This window comes from Acartia tonsa, chromosome 8 (assembly GCF_053477335.1).
Source record: "Acartia tonsa isolate MP-2025a chromosome 8, ASM5347733v1, whole genome shotgun sequence".
Taxonomy (NCBI): domain Eukaryota; kingdom Metazoa; phylum Arthropoda; class Copepoda; order Calanoida; family Acartiidae; genus Acartia; species Acartia tonsa.
In genome coordinates, this window is record NC_137267.1 from 22,219,778 (window position 1) to 22,234,671 (window position 14,894).

The window sequence follows — 14,894 nt, forward strand, 5'->3', positions numbered from 1 at the left end:
ATCCTATGTATTTTGAGATAATAATATAATAATAAGTTTATCAATTTTCTAAATAATTTTAGACCTGTGATAAAAGTTTGGTGTTATGGAACTGTACCTCAATGTCCTGATGAATGTCTTGAAAGTGCTGCTAAAGGCGAATGTTTACCCAGTTGTAGACAGTATGAGGGTAACTCCAAATGTTGTGCTAAGTGCCCCAAAGAATGTATAGCTGCTGCCAGAAATAACCAATGTCTACCACAGTGTCAAAAGTATGAAGGGGATAGAGACTGTTGCCGACCACAGAAATGTGAGCCTGAGTGTTTGACTGCTGCTCGGAGAGGTCAATGTCTTCCTCAGTGTCAAAAGTACCAAGGTGATAAGGAATGTTGCAACCCTCCCAAATGTGAACAGGTTTGCATGGATGCAGCACGAAGAGGTCAATGTCTACCTGAATGTCAGAAATACTCTGGTGATAGAGACTGCTGCAACCCTCCTTCTCTTAAATGTGAACAAGAATGTCTTACATCCGCTAGTAGAGGTCAATGCCTGCCCCAATGCAGGAAATATGCTGGAGATAAGGAATGTTGTAACCCTCCCAAATGTGAACAGGTTTGCATGGATGCAGCACGAAGAGGTCAATGTCTACCTGAATGTCAGAAATACTCTGGTGATAGAGACTGCTGCAACCCTCCTTCTCTTAAATGTGAACAAGAATGTCTTACATCAGCCAGTAGAGGTCAATGCCTCCCCCAATGTAGAAAGTATGAAGGTGATAAAGAATGTTGCAACCCTCCCAAATGTGAGCAGGTTTGCATGGATGCTGCAAGAAGAGGCCAATGTCTACCTGAATGTCAGAAATACGCTGGTGATAGGGACTGCTGTAATCCTCCAGCTCTTAAGTGTGAACAAGAATGTCTAACTTCAGCCAGTAGAGGTCAATGTCTGCCCCAGTGTAGAAAGTATGAAGGTGATAAGGAATGTTGCAATCCTCCTAAATGTGAACAAGTATGTCTAGATGCTGCACGAAGAGGTCAATGTTTACCTGAATGTCAAAAGTACTCAGGTGATAGAGACTGCTGTAATCCTCCTGCTCTTAAATGCGAACAAGAATGTCTTACATCAGCAAGTAGAGGTCAATGTCTGCCCCAATGTAGAAGGTATGAAGGTGATAAGGAATGTTGCAACCCTCCTAAATGTGAACAGGTTTGCATGGATGCTGCCAGAAGAGGTCAATGTCTACCTGAATGTCAGAAATACTCTGGTGATAAAGACTGCTGCAATCCTCCCAAATGTGAACAGGAATGTCTTACATCAGCTAGCAGAGGTCAATGTCTGCCCCAATGTAGAAAGTATGAAGGTGATAGAGAATGTTGCAATCCACCACAGCTTGAATGTGAACAAGTGTGCCTTGACTCTGCTGCTAGAGGTCAATGTCTACCACAATGCCAAAAGTACCAAGGAAACAAAAACTGCTGCAACCCACCAGCACCTCCATGTGAGCAAGCATGTATTGATGCATCTAAACGTGGAGAATGTTTGCCTCAATGCAGAAAGTATGATAACAAACCTGAATGTTGTGCCCCACCCCCTTGTCCTAGGGACTGCTTTGAAGCCGCCAAGAAAGGAGAATGTTTACCAGCCTGCCAGGTGTTCAAGTCCAATCCAGAATGTTGTGCACCTCCCCCTTGTCCTGATGTTTGCCTGGAGGCAGCTGCCAAAGGGGAGTGTTTGCCTCAGTGTGAAAGCTATAACAATCCAAAATGCTGTTCGAAATGTCCCGCCAAGGAATGTTTTTATATCACTTTTAATTTAGATATCAATTATTACTAAAAATTGAAGAAACAATCTTTAAGTTATTTAAGAATATTAAATCTATCTGTTTAATGACCTTCTTTAGCAACAAAACTGCATTTTGCCTAATTATGAAACACTATAATGTAGCTAAAGATTGAACAATTAACATGAATGGAGTTAATAATTAATTTTTAATAAATGCCTAACTATTTTCTCTAGCTTTGAGATATAAAAACTTATATGACTAACTAGTGTGTTGAGGAGGCCAAGTATGGATTCTGTTCCTCAACATGTAAGCCATATGAAGGAGATCCAAACTGCTGTGCCCCAACCTGTCCACCCAAGTGTACAAACAGAAGGAGAGGATCCTGCGCGGCCAAGGGTGTTTCAGAATGTAACAATATTCCAGGTAGAGTCACATGTTTAGATTTTATTCATATGCTGGTGGTATTAGTAAATAAATAAATAAATTATCATTTAGATTACAGTCTATGCACATTCACAATTTAAAATCCCACACACAATTCAAAATTACAGACATATAAACACATAAAAGCAAGCTTGCAGCAGAAGTACTCCAATTTTGTAGCTAATCAATGAAGCAACTTACTAGCGCCTAATAGAAAATTACTTATACAACACAAATGACCATTGAGAGGCCAGTATACATCTTAATTTACTGATGGTTAAATTAATGATTGCCTATCATTGGTCATTTGTATTGTATGACGTATTTTTTTATTAGGCACTATAAGCTGCTTCCTAATCAAGTTGTATTTGAACAAATTTTTGTATTTACTTTCCATTTTGGATTCTTGATTGTTAACTCAAATTTACTACTGAAACAAGGTTTATATCTTTCCAAACAGTAAATTTCTATTTTAATAATGTTATTATTTTACAGTTACATTTAAATTCAAATAATTGTAAAATATATTCACTCACTTATTATATCCTTAATTTAATAGTAGGAAAGGTTTATGCATTGCTACTTTTTACTGTTTACTCAAAGTATTTTATTGTGAATATATATGTATTAGAACCAGGTTGTATAAATGAATACGTATTGTTTATTTACAGGTAGATTTCCAACGGTTTCTCTGAAGAAATTCAATGTATAAGGATTTTTAAAAATTCTCATTAAACTTTTGAAACTGGACATCATATATATTTTAGATAGACTTATTTTAATTTACTTTATCTGACTTAGTGGACAGTAGAAAAGATAGTCCAGTGCTTCTAAAGAGAACAACTGGTGCTTTCTCTCAAAGAGGCTAGAGAAAACATAAATCCCCCACCCCCTTGCTTTTTTTCTCCATACCCCACAAATAATACCCACCCTATTTTTACCTATTTTCTATTGTTTTCAAAATAAGGTGGGGATATCTGTGTTCGACTAGGCACTTTGAGGGAAACCGCCTAACATTTAATTGTAAAGAGAGATTGAGTAGAATCTAATATCCTTGTCAAAACTGTCATAAATGCTTGAAAGAGCAATAGAAATAGAAAAAAAAGAAAAGAATATTTTTAATGCATTGAACGTCAACAAAAAATTTCCTCTCTACTGCAAAAATTGACTTTTTTATATGTTTTGACAATCCCTATCAAAAATAGACTAAAACCAAGTAACTTATGGAGCATTTTTCATTGATCTAAAGAGATAGGACAATGTCCGTTAAATTGATGTACATTCCAAATGATGATACACAAAATTAACCCTTCTGTATAATACAAATAGTGCTTGAAACGTAACATAATGAACCAACCAATCATATTTCTATAAAAAGTAGATAGGCCAACGAATAAGAAAATATTATACTAAAACATTGGAAACCTTAGGAATCTAGTTTATTTATTAAATACTAGCAGCTACACCCCTTAGAAGCCTCTAGTTTAAAACCTTCCCAGGACATATAAGAAGCTGCTTTGTAAAGGAGAACAATATCGGTTTAGCAGTTAGCGAGATTCTTCGGGACAGACTAAAAAACGCTTACTATTTTATATGATAGGGTATATTGTTACTTTGACTTTAACAAAGCATTTGTTAAAATTAAGTTCTATTTTTTTTGCTACCACTATATAATTTCTGTCTGTCCGTCCGCTATTGATAAAACGTTAATTTCTCTGCTGCTATCCAAGATTGTCAGCGATTTTTTAAAAAAGATTCCCTATAACAAACAGCATCAAGTATATAATTTAATTTGTCGGTTGGTCGGTCGGTCACGTTACAAAATAGTAAAACCAGTTTTGAAAAGATAGTTAATGAAATAGAATGTTTATTGATAATTTGTTTAGGATGTTGTCCGGATCAGTTTGATGCTTTGTTTGGCGCAGTTGCTTTTAAGGTATGGTACCAGCTCCTTAGTTGTCAGGGATCTAAAGGGATAAGACAATGGCCGATAAATTGATGAACATTCCCAATGATGATAGGGTTGATAGGACAGTCGATCTGCCTTACGTTTAGATTGTCTATCTACATTTACTTTTTTATTTTTATGAAGAAAGGGAGTTTAAACTTTTAAATTTTTTTATTTTTGTAATGAATATCAATTTATTGTCCATTGCCTTATTCATTTGCTTTTTGAAAATGGCAAACAAATTTTTATCCAGTTATTATCAAATACCCAAACTAATTTAAAAATTTCGGATATAGTTCCCTTCGTGGCAACGCCCCTTAAGGTGCGATTCGTCATTTTTCTAAAAAGGCTTTTAATAGGTTATTTTTGGTTAGGTTAGGTTATATTGGGTTAGGTGATTGCCCCGCAGGGTTAGAGCCTCCCGCAGGGTCTAGAAATAGGAGAAAGGCTACTGTGAAAATACGATGAATCTCCCCTTAAGGACCGTTGCCACGAAAGGGACTATACCCAAAATTTCATACGAAAAGTTATATATCACTGACTAAATGAAACCTAATTATTCTTTTTAGGGAGATGGAGGAGACAGTGATGATTTAAATTAAATAATTATAATTATTTTACAAGAATATTAATTAATTATCTCAGATAAAAAGTACAATATTACAATAGCAAAGATTATTCTTTCAAAATCTAATTAAACGAGCCATTGAATAGAACATAAAATTTTACTTTTAAACTAGGATCTAATTATATAGCAAGATTTCATAAATTTATTAGATAGTACATTTTAATTTAAGAAAGGTCTTTTCATTCATACTAAAATATATCCTTCTATTTGCTTTATTGTTAATAAATAACTTTTTTAAATAAGTCAACAATGTTTTAATCTCATGAACTTTCATCATGAAAAAGTACAAACACAAGATTTTGAGTTTACTGTTTTTTTTTAAATAATCAAAATTATTTAATGGTGTTAGCTTTAAATATAATTTCATCAAACGTATTTCCTGTGTTTTATTAAAATATCAAAAGATATTTTATCAATTAAAGCCTGTATAAATCTATTTTTTTCTATTAAATTGTGTAAGAAACTGCCTTAACTTAGTCATAACACATGAAGCTCTTTTCAGTGCCCATAAAAATGGAGATAAATAAAAGTATCCCGAATGACGTAATTTTTTTATAGGCACTATACAGAGCTTCATAACACATCTGTCTTTTACCATCGTTGTTGCATGAAATATTTCTAGTCTGTAATTAATATGCATGCCAGTTTTTGTAATTTTATATGTAAATAGATAAATATACAATTAAAACATTCTTAATTTCTTAATGAATTTAAAAATAATAACTAAATTGTAAGTAAACTTGTTGAAAAACTGTTAAGTTCAGGATACTGTTTAAAGGACATGCTGACATTTTTAGGACTTGATTATAGAGATGCTTAGCTCATAATATTGTACTTTTTTTGTCCTAGAAATCAGCATTCCAAAAAACAGACATAGAGGATAATTATATCACATAAAAAGATGGCCAATTATAAAATGTCTAAATTAACGAAAAGATCTAACCGTTACGGACGGACCGACCCTAATTATGGAACAGCTATTCTTTTGATTTGAGAATAATTATAAGCTAAAATGCATATTTACTAGGATGCTTGGAGCAAACCTGTCATTTGACCAATATTTTCATTTTTGTATAATTCTTCGTACACACGAATTGACAACAACAACAACAATTCCCAGGGCTCGGCAGACGTCGTCCGCCATCTGTAAACCTCTCAGAAATATACCTTTAACAAATAAAAACACAGCTGAAAGGCTAAACCTGACTCAAATATGACAATCCCTCTTTATAAAAACATTTTCAAAACATCCATATAGCTTTAAATTTGAGGCTTTGTCGCGGCTGCTGAGCCATTCAAATTTTGCCCTCTAAGAATCTTGCATTATAGCAATACATATTGAATTCTGAATACTGTCAGTATATTAAGATTTTGTTAAATAAAGAACTGATTGAGTCTGACATAAGGTAAAACCAACAAACGAAATTAATCTAAAATGATATTTGGGAGCAAATGGAAAGGTCGTCAATCTTACTATGTGTTTCCTCTCGACGACAGCTAAAAATAAATATGGGTTTCGTGGTTTTTCCCGAACTAATTTCGTTGATGGTATAAGCTGTGATTGAGTTCTTCATTTTTAAACAGATCCCTGATAGTTTAAGGCTGGTTGATTTAAACTGTATGTATTTGGATGAGGTTTTAGGCTATTTTGTTTACCCTCTGCCCGTAGATGCTAGGGGTACATTCGCTAGTCTAAACCAAAAATTTAAGAAAAAATTTTAGGCGAAAAAATGAATATTCCATTTTCATCCCAGAACCTAATTGCTACATAAACATTTTCTAAAAATAAATTTTTAATGGTTAGTTAGCGTAGGAGGAAATGCTAATTTCTGACCATCCAATCAAATCAATATCCAAGGACCTTATACGTTAGTAGAAACTAGTTGATTTTCTTTCTGTAAATATAAATATAAATCAAATGAAAATGTTAGGGGGTTGAAACAAGTTTCATAAAAGTAGAAATGAGTACTCATTTGTAAATATAATGAAAGGTAGTAGACACGTATATTTTCCCCTCTATTCATAATGCTATCGCTTTGTCCGATACGATTCAATTTTGTAACACCCTAATATACTTTCAAGAGAGACTAAACTAGTATGGGGTCTTTCTTGAAAGTCATGTTGATAAGTTAATATCATTATGGAAATGTAGGGTCCAGAATAGAAGGGGTATGCAAAAAAGAATATCATACAAGAGATAAAACGTAGACAACTATTTCCTCTACTAGCGGCTACGCCCCCTAGAAGCCTCTAGGGGCACTGCACTGGTAGGAGAAGGAAATGTCGACCTCATTCTATTTTAAATTTGAGTTTCAAAAGAGTTAAACAAAATTTTGGTGGGAGAGTGGGGTGAATAATAATTTCTAATACCCCTATATATTTTTACTAACGTCTATGCCTCTTCAGAACCTCCCTCTATTTTCAATTAAATATTTTAAGTAACAAAGCTACTCTATAATTCAAAATGTTCGGCCGTTCGTCCGTCTGTCCGTCCGTCTGTTCGTCCGTCTTTAGTTGCTCTATAGTTATTTTTTGATATCCATTAACCCTTACAGATCGGGGGGGGGGGGTCATATTGACCCCCCCCCCTCTATTTTTTCAATGTCATTTTTTTGTAGGTAAGATAGAGAGTTGTGACTTCATGACTTTTTAAGTTTAGTAGTTATACGTCGGCAAGAGTTGATTTTATTAGGATATCTGGTCTGTGTCGGTCGTGGTGTCTGGTCAAAGTCGGTTGAGTAGCACCAAAATTAAAAAAAATCTAAATAAATCTCTATTTCTACATTATGACTTTGTATATAAGGTAGAAACCTAATTTTTTTTGGTGAATACTGAGATATCAATGACCTTATGAGAAAAGTGGTATTATGACCGTTTGACCGCACCCTGACCGACTTTATGACCGATTTTTGTCCTGCTTTTACTACAGATATATATTATGAATATCGTGGCTTCTATTACAGCTAGAGACCTATATATTTTTTTGGTAAATCCTTGAGCAATAATAGACGGATAAAAATATTAATTGGCGCCGCCAACCGCCGTTTTACCGCCGTAACCGCCGAAAATGGCGGTTTCCGTTATTTGCCGTTTTTTGGCGATGATCAGAAAAAGTAATTTTTTTGTTATGAAAAATAAAAGTTCGTCCTAAAATTTGGTCATCCTAGCTGCAAAATTGGCCGCTCTACAGCTGTTTTAAAATTAAGCGGCTGGCCGCTAAAAAGCGGCTAAGGAGCGGTCTGACCGCTATGACTAGAAAAAGTAATTTTCTCTAAAAATACACATGAACCACCAGAAAAAAATTTTACGTCTTTATCTGTAACAGAAGCCGAGATAGAGGGGGGGGTCAATATGACCCCCCCCCCCAATCTATTAAGGTGGGAATAGGGGCCCGATCTGTAAGGGTTAATATTTTTTAGCTTCACTACTAATGGATGGTGTTATCCTTGTTTAAGTAACAATTTTTTTTGAGGTGTTAATTTGCTTGAAGGCGATTTATACCTTTAGTGTTGTGTTATCCTCCCCAAAAATGTTTATAAAACTTTCCAGGACCTATGAGAAGCTACATTTTAAAGAAAAATCTTATCAGTTCAGTGGTTAGCAAGATCCTTCGATACAGACACACAGATAGATTTCCTGTTACTTTTATATAAGGATACTAGCGGCAATGCCCCTACAGGCATCTAGGGGCACTTAAGGGGAGGGTTGGTGATTTTTCTTGGGGTATTATCTCCAATGTAAGAAGAATGTAAGAAGAACCACATGAGTTTAAGAGTTAGTGAGATCCTTCGATACAGACAGACATCCTGTTATTTTTTTATAAGGAAATTAAACTGGTTTGAACCTCCTAACTGTAGGAGGACAAATAGTCAGCAATGTCGACAAAGAAAATAAATAAAAACAATATAAACAAATAAAAATTATCTCTAAAGAAACAAACAAGCTAATCAGATTAATTGATAGTTTTTTAGTAGTACAGCTACTCTATAATTAGTTTTCCTCAAACTAAAAAAAATGACATACTAGCAACAATTAAAAGCATTAGTAATTTTCTATTATCCTTGCTTCTTATATTTCAAACATTTACATGGATATTACTTAAATAGCATAAGTTAATGTAAAACAATGTGATTTTAATTTATTAGACGAGGATAAAGAGATATTTTGAAGGAAGAAACCGTACACACACATTCACGAACACACACACACAAAATGCGGGAAAAATCTCTCGGAGCAGTGAGAGAAATCCTTAGGTAGAGAGTATAGGCTCCGGGACCAATATCAACGGAGATTTCATATTCTAGAGTTAGTTATAAGATGTGGTTTTACGAAGTAACACATAAATGTATCGTTGTTGTGTATGAACTTCTTTATATTGAAGCAATGAAAACATTTGAAAATTAATGATTGAAGAATCTCTTAAATCAACCAATAAAAATACCATCCTTTCAAAAATGTTAACACATATCCTTTTAAATATCAAATCATGTTTTCTTTTTTAATCAATTCATAGTTTTATTCTAATTTAGTCAAATACAAACCTAATAAGAGAAAAATTTAATGTTCGGAAAATTTTAAAAAATAATCTTCTATTCATGTCAAAGCAATTTTGGATTGATTCAAGATTATCCAATAACTTTTTCATTGATTTTTTGTCTATTCGTTAAAATCATACTGATAGAATTCTCTATATTTGGGAATTATCCTAATTAATTTTCTAGATTAAAGTCTTGGAATAATCTTAGGATATATTCTACCTCTAGCTACTCCCATCGAATAAGAAGCTCCATGATTCTAGTGTCGAAGCCTCTAGTTATTATTAATCTTGTTGCAATAGTTATTTCTCGCATCTTATTATAAACGGCTTTCCGCGGATATAAAATGTACAATTATAAGATTAAAACCAGTTTTTTAGCCCCGAGATGCCGAAGGGACAGGCTAAAAAAAACTGGTTTTCATCTTATGATTCTACATTTTTATATTCGTAGAAAGCTGGATATAATAAGATGCTAGACATAATTTTTTCGTATAGGTGAGAACCGGTTCCTATCCACCGGTTTCAAATGAATACGAGAATAAGCATTATTTATCTAGGACGAGAGTACCATTAACTCTGTAATTATTTATCAGCGGATACGCCCCTAGCGGCTAGGGGCTCTGCATTCGAAGACGCTAAAGTAATAGTTTTAAACCATCCCATGACTTAAAGCTGACAAAGAAATAGCCTAAAACCATCACATTAACTATGTGAAGCTTACCTAAAAAGGAAAACTCAATCAGTTCAGTAGATATTGAGATGCCAATCTTCCGACCACTTTATATTTATAACTAGCAGCTACGCCCCTAGAGGCCTCTAGTGGCACTTTGAATGTTTTTTTTATTTAAAATATCTAATTACAGAAATAATTGGTTTATGTTTCGTTGGAGTCTCTTTTTAGGGAGGGGTAATTTTTTTCTAGGGGCGATTTCTCCTGATAGGGTGGTGGTACCCTCCCCCAAAATAGTTATAATCCTTCCCGGGACTTATGAGAAGCTACCCTGTTAAGGAGAACCCGATCGGTTCAGCGGTAAGCGAGATCCTTCGCTACAAACAAACAGACAGACAAACAGACAGACAGACAGACAGACAGACAGACAGACATCGTTCTACTTTGTATTATAGATAATAGGATAACAAATAGTTTGTTTGTTTATTTGTTCACGTAGTTGTCCAATAACCCTGTGCTTTTTTTAATGTCAATTTCCAGGACTATTATGAACTGAGCAAAAATTTATACTATGAAGATATTTATTTATAATATTCATTGACATATTTCTAAACATAATTGATTGTTTAGATTTCATTAAAATATTCCTTTTTATATTTAAAGTATAGTTACTCTGGGCTTGTCTGTCATATTTGCTAAACTTAACTTTTATAGATGTTATCATTTTTATTTTTACAATAAATAATATTTAATAAGAGATTTTTATCAGAGATGTTCAAAATCGTTATCTAATTAGTGAAAAAGTAAAAAAAATAACCATTTCAGAATAAAAAAAATAATGCATATCAACATCTGTTGATTTATTAATAACTTTCTAATTAATATAACAGAACAAAAGTTGAGCTTGAAAGCTTAATTCTAACTTCCTACTAAAAGATGTGATGCTAGTCGGATGAATGGATAAATCAGCTTTGTCTGTGCCAATGATATTTCAAGATTTTTGTGAAAGCACAGGTCTCCATGGCTGGAAGTATATTACTAAGGTAGGACAAACAATCATCTATTCTCATAATTGACTAAAAGTACTAAAAGCCAGACAAACCCCTTTGCTAATATATTTGATCCCTTTTGATTGATAAATAATGTATTTTAGTCAATTATTTTATTTGAAATTAAAAGGCTGACACATTAATCTAAAAATGGAGTAGAATGTAAATGAATTTACTTGTGTGTTTATCTATTAAAAGTATATAGTTTATATTTCTATGCCAGCATTTGGTTTTGCTCAGATTCTGTTTTTAATTTTTTTATTTTTCCACGAAATCAATCTGTAAAACAATTTTATAAAGGGTGTTTAAATATTGCTTAATTTAACTTAATAACCCAATTTATGAATAAATAGCAAATTTAAGTCTTATCTTATTAAAATTTTATACTTTTTACAAAGTTACAATTTTTCAACTTCAGTTATTTTGGTAAAGTATATGATGATTAAAAAGTAGAGGAATCAAGACCAAATTATGAATTCTTTCTTTCAAAAGGATAACTTTGTCAGTTGCTATATGACAAACGGTCGTTTGCATGCTAAGGCACCCGTTTAACTATTAGAAATTTTTAAAATTGTAATGTGAAGCACAGTAAAATTAATAATCATTTTCTAAAAAGGGTTAGTGGGTAAAATTATTAATATACTATGTACAGATTATTCTCAGAAAAAAAAATTTAAAAAATACAACCATATATATTTGAATGAAAAATAAAACAGATCTGAACTAATACCAATATGATCTAATCTGAGGGCATGATTAAACTATGATAACTCATAATAAATGTTTCATTTTGTTCCAAGCATTTTTTGTAGATAAAAATGTAGACAAAATTAATATCAAGTAATTTAGAGCTTCATTATTCAGCCTGTTATTTATCTTTTATTTAACCAGAAAGACATCAATAACCTGAATTTCAGCTACTTAAACCCATATATACGCTTTCTTAATTACTAATTAGAGAAAAACTCAAAATAATCAATTTTATTTACCTTTATAAATATATTTTATTTTACTGATTAGATCTGTAGCAGTTCAATATTTTTAAAGTTGAAATAATAAATAATATTAATACCTAATTAAACAGTTTTGTTCCAAAACTTTTAAATTAAAATCAAAAGTTTTTTTAGAAAAGAAACATTCAAAGTTATTATTTTGTATTTTCTATGCCCCAAAAAATTCCTAAACAAATTATTTGTAAATAAAATTCTACTATAAAATGGAATCTTGATGTTGGTGATTTTTCAATATTGTCATGTAGCTGTCTATAGTGCCCTAGCAAAATGGGGACAAATGTCACTGCCTACCTATTCTATTGACGTCAGAAAATACCCTACACACCACCTATTTTCTAGAGAGTCTTTCCTCATTCCCTTCCTCTTTCCCTGTACTATGATGTCAATAGAATGGGTAGGACAAAAGCAGTGGCATCTATCCCTATTTTCCTAGGGCACTAAACACAACTACTAATGTCATCTGTGATATGTCATTTTCTGCTTGTCAGGTTGATAGTTTAGAAAGCTTTGATAATGTTTAATTAATTGAGTACTTTTACAGGGGGTTGTGGTTCTTTGTCTAATATTATAAAAAAAAAGTTATATTATATACTTACATCAGGTTGGTAACATTTGTCCAAGTAAAATTAAAAGAATATTCAATGATTCCAACAGTTATTATCAATTTTGTAATGTTAGGTTAGGGCTAGTTTGAAAATATTTACTTGGTATATTTTTCTTTTTACCTAATCTTTCAGGAGCCAAAACAACCCTTTGTAGAAACCTCCCTGTAAACTATAAACTAATATTAAACCAATGAATTACCCACAAGGGCCTTATCACACTAACAGCTACGAGCCATCCCAGTGATTTTCTATTACAGTAGGATAATGGGTATTTGTGAGCAAACCCACGGTTTTGGCCTGACAGGGTGGATTTACTTTAGCCAGGTCAGTGTGACGCGAGCAGACGCCGCCCGCCGGTCAAGTGAGTCAGTGCTTGTACCTGTCAACATAACCCTTACCCCAAAACAGCCTGCCCGCCATCTATAGGACGAAATCTGGATGATGTATGTGTGCATGACACGAAAGGACTATGCATGAAATTTTAAATTCTAAAATTTGAATGTAAATATATTGGATATATATTATTTTTGCTTCTAGCATAGTCCTTGTAAAGACCTCGGCGGCTGTTGAATGGTTTTTTTATCACCTATCTTTGCAACAAAGAATATAATAAGCACTTCCCCAAACACATTATAAAATAAATACTTCATAAACCAGTTAAACATTATAAATATGTATTAGAATATTTAACTAAATTTTTGTGTTGACTTAATCAAACTATATAGTTAAGTTTTGTGAATCTTTATGATAAAGTAACAAGATGTTTGTTTGTTGGTACCAAAGAATCTCGCTAACCGCTGAACCGATATGGTTTTCCTTAACAGAATAGCTTCTTATAGGTCAAGGGTAGGTTTATAGCTATTTTTGGGGAGGATACCACCACCCTGCCAAGATAAATCGCCAAAAAATTTGATACTAGTGGAAAAAAATATTTTGGTAAATAGCTGATTTTAACATAGATTGACAAAAACAATTTTACGTGTCCCTAGAGGCCTCTAGGGGCGTAGCCGATAGTATAACATATAGTATGTCCAGATAGTATGTCCAGATCTTTTAGCAATAAAATGGGTTTGTATTTAAAAGGACAAACAGACAAACAAACCTGGTTAATTAGTGTATGCAGGTCTATGAGAGGCTAAATTAAATAAACTAACTAAATGTACATGCATGAATTATACAAAAGAAAATACATTTAAATCTAAAAAATTGTATATGTATTATAAATTTGTATCTTATACACTTCTAAAGCTGTATGCATTTTTGTCTAATGAGATCTCGTAAATGGCTGGCTTAATAACTTCATCAATGCATTAGCTTTAATGTGTCACTGAACCAAACCAGGTAAGGCTCACTCATAGACGTCCAAGGGGGGGGGGGTAAAGGGGTGATTACACCCCTCCCAAATAAAAAGAAATGCCTCTATGAAATAAAGATTACCCCCCAAAATTTTTATTTTCAAAATTTTACCCCCCCCCCCCCCAAATTAAAAAGCTTGGACGCCTCTGGGCTCACTGCTAATAATATAACCTTATGAATTATCCAGAAGTGATATTACTTTTTAATGTGTTTTACTACGTTTCCTCATTATCTAATCTATTATTTATCGCATAGCGTTTTATACAGCTTCCGCAGATATTAAAGTGAGGAATTTTATGATTTTGATTTTAAAACGATGCTATACATTATTTTTCAGCATGGCTGAGAACCAATTCTAATTCAGCGGATATTAATCAGTTTCGAATAAGGTTCAATTATTTCTTGTTTTGATTCCAAGTTTTGGGGATACTAGAGTAAAATTTGTATAATTAAACTTGTAAAAGATTACCAGGCAGCGCGGGACATTGGATGTAACTTACATTAGTACTCAAAGTTATATCATTCGTTGGTCTAACAACTTAGCAATTGTGTAATTATTATTGGGAATATACATTTACATCAATTGGATCTACTGCAGTTCACGGTAAAGTATTGCTGGTAACGAATATTGTCAAATATCTATGAATTTTAAAGGCTGCTAGCTGCCAAACGGCTGCACGTACAGAACATGCCCGCACACTGTTTTAAGCGGCATAAGAAGGCCTACAAATAATCTGGAATAGCCATAAATCAATAATGCCTAATTATCTCGCAGTGCTGAGAAATGCGCGAAAAAGACCTATTTTACGCGTTTTTTCTTCAGTGAAGCTTTCCCCGTGCATCATTGGATCTTGGCTATTCCAGATTATTTGTAGGCCTTCTTATACCACTTAAAATGGTGTG

The 14,894-nt window shown here is 33.2% G+C and overlaps 2 protein-coding genes across 3 annotated transcripts in view; both read left to right on the forward strand.

Moving 5' to 3' along the window:
* The window catches only part of LOC145326305 (uncharacterized), a 74,873-nt gene extending 69,420 nt beyond the window's left edge, over positions 1-5,453 (forward strand). The window contains exons 15-18 of the mRNA XM_080169588.1: positions 63-1,765; positions 2,027-2,185; positions 4,072-4,121; positions 4,703-5,453. Of these exons, the coding sequence (XP_080025714.1) occupies positions 63-1,765; positions 2,027-2,185; positions 4,072-4,121; positions 4,703-4,735 (1,945 nt within the window). The 3' untranslated portion in view covers positions 4,736-5,453. The remainder of the gene's footprint in view (positions 1-62; positions 1,766-2,026; positions 2,186-4,071; positions 4,122-4,702) is intronic.
* A 5,344-nt stretch (positions 5,454-10,797) lies between these two features.
* The window catches only part of LOC145326262 (sodium channel protein Nach-like), a 104,490-nt gene continuing 100,393 nt past the window's right edge, over positions 10,798-14,894 (forward strand). Inside the window, exons 1-2 of one of the 2 annotated variants that reach the window (XM_080169468.1) lie at positions 10,798-11,011; positions 12,893-12,959. In XM_080169468.1, coding sequence (XP_080025594.1) covers positions 10,989-11,011; positions 12,893-12,959 — 90 coding nt within the window. In that variant the 5' untranslated portion in view covers positions 10,798-10,988. The remainder of the gene's footprint in view (positions 11,012-12,892; positions 12,960-14,894) is intronic. The other variant, XM_080169470.1, reaches the window with a different exon arrangement.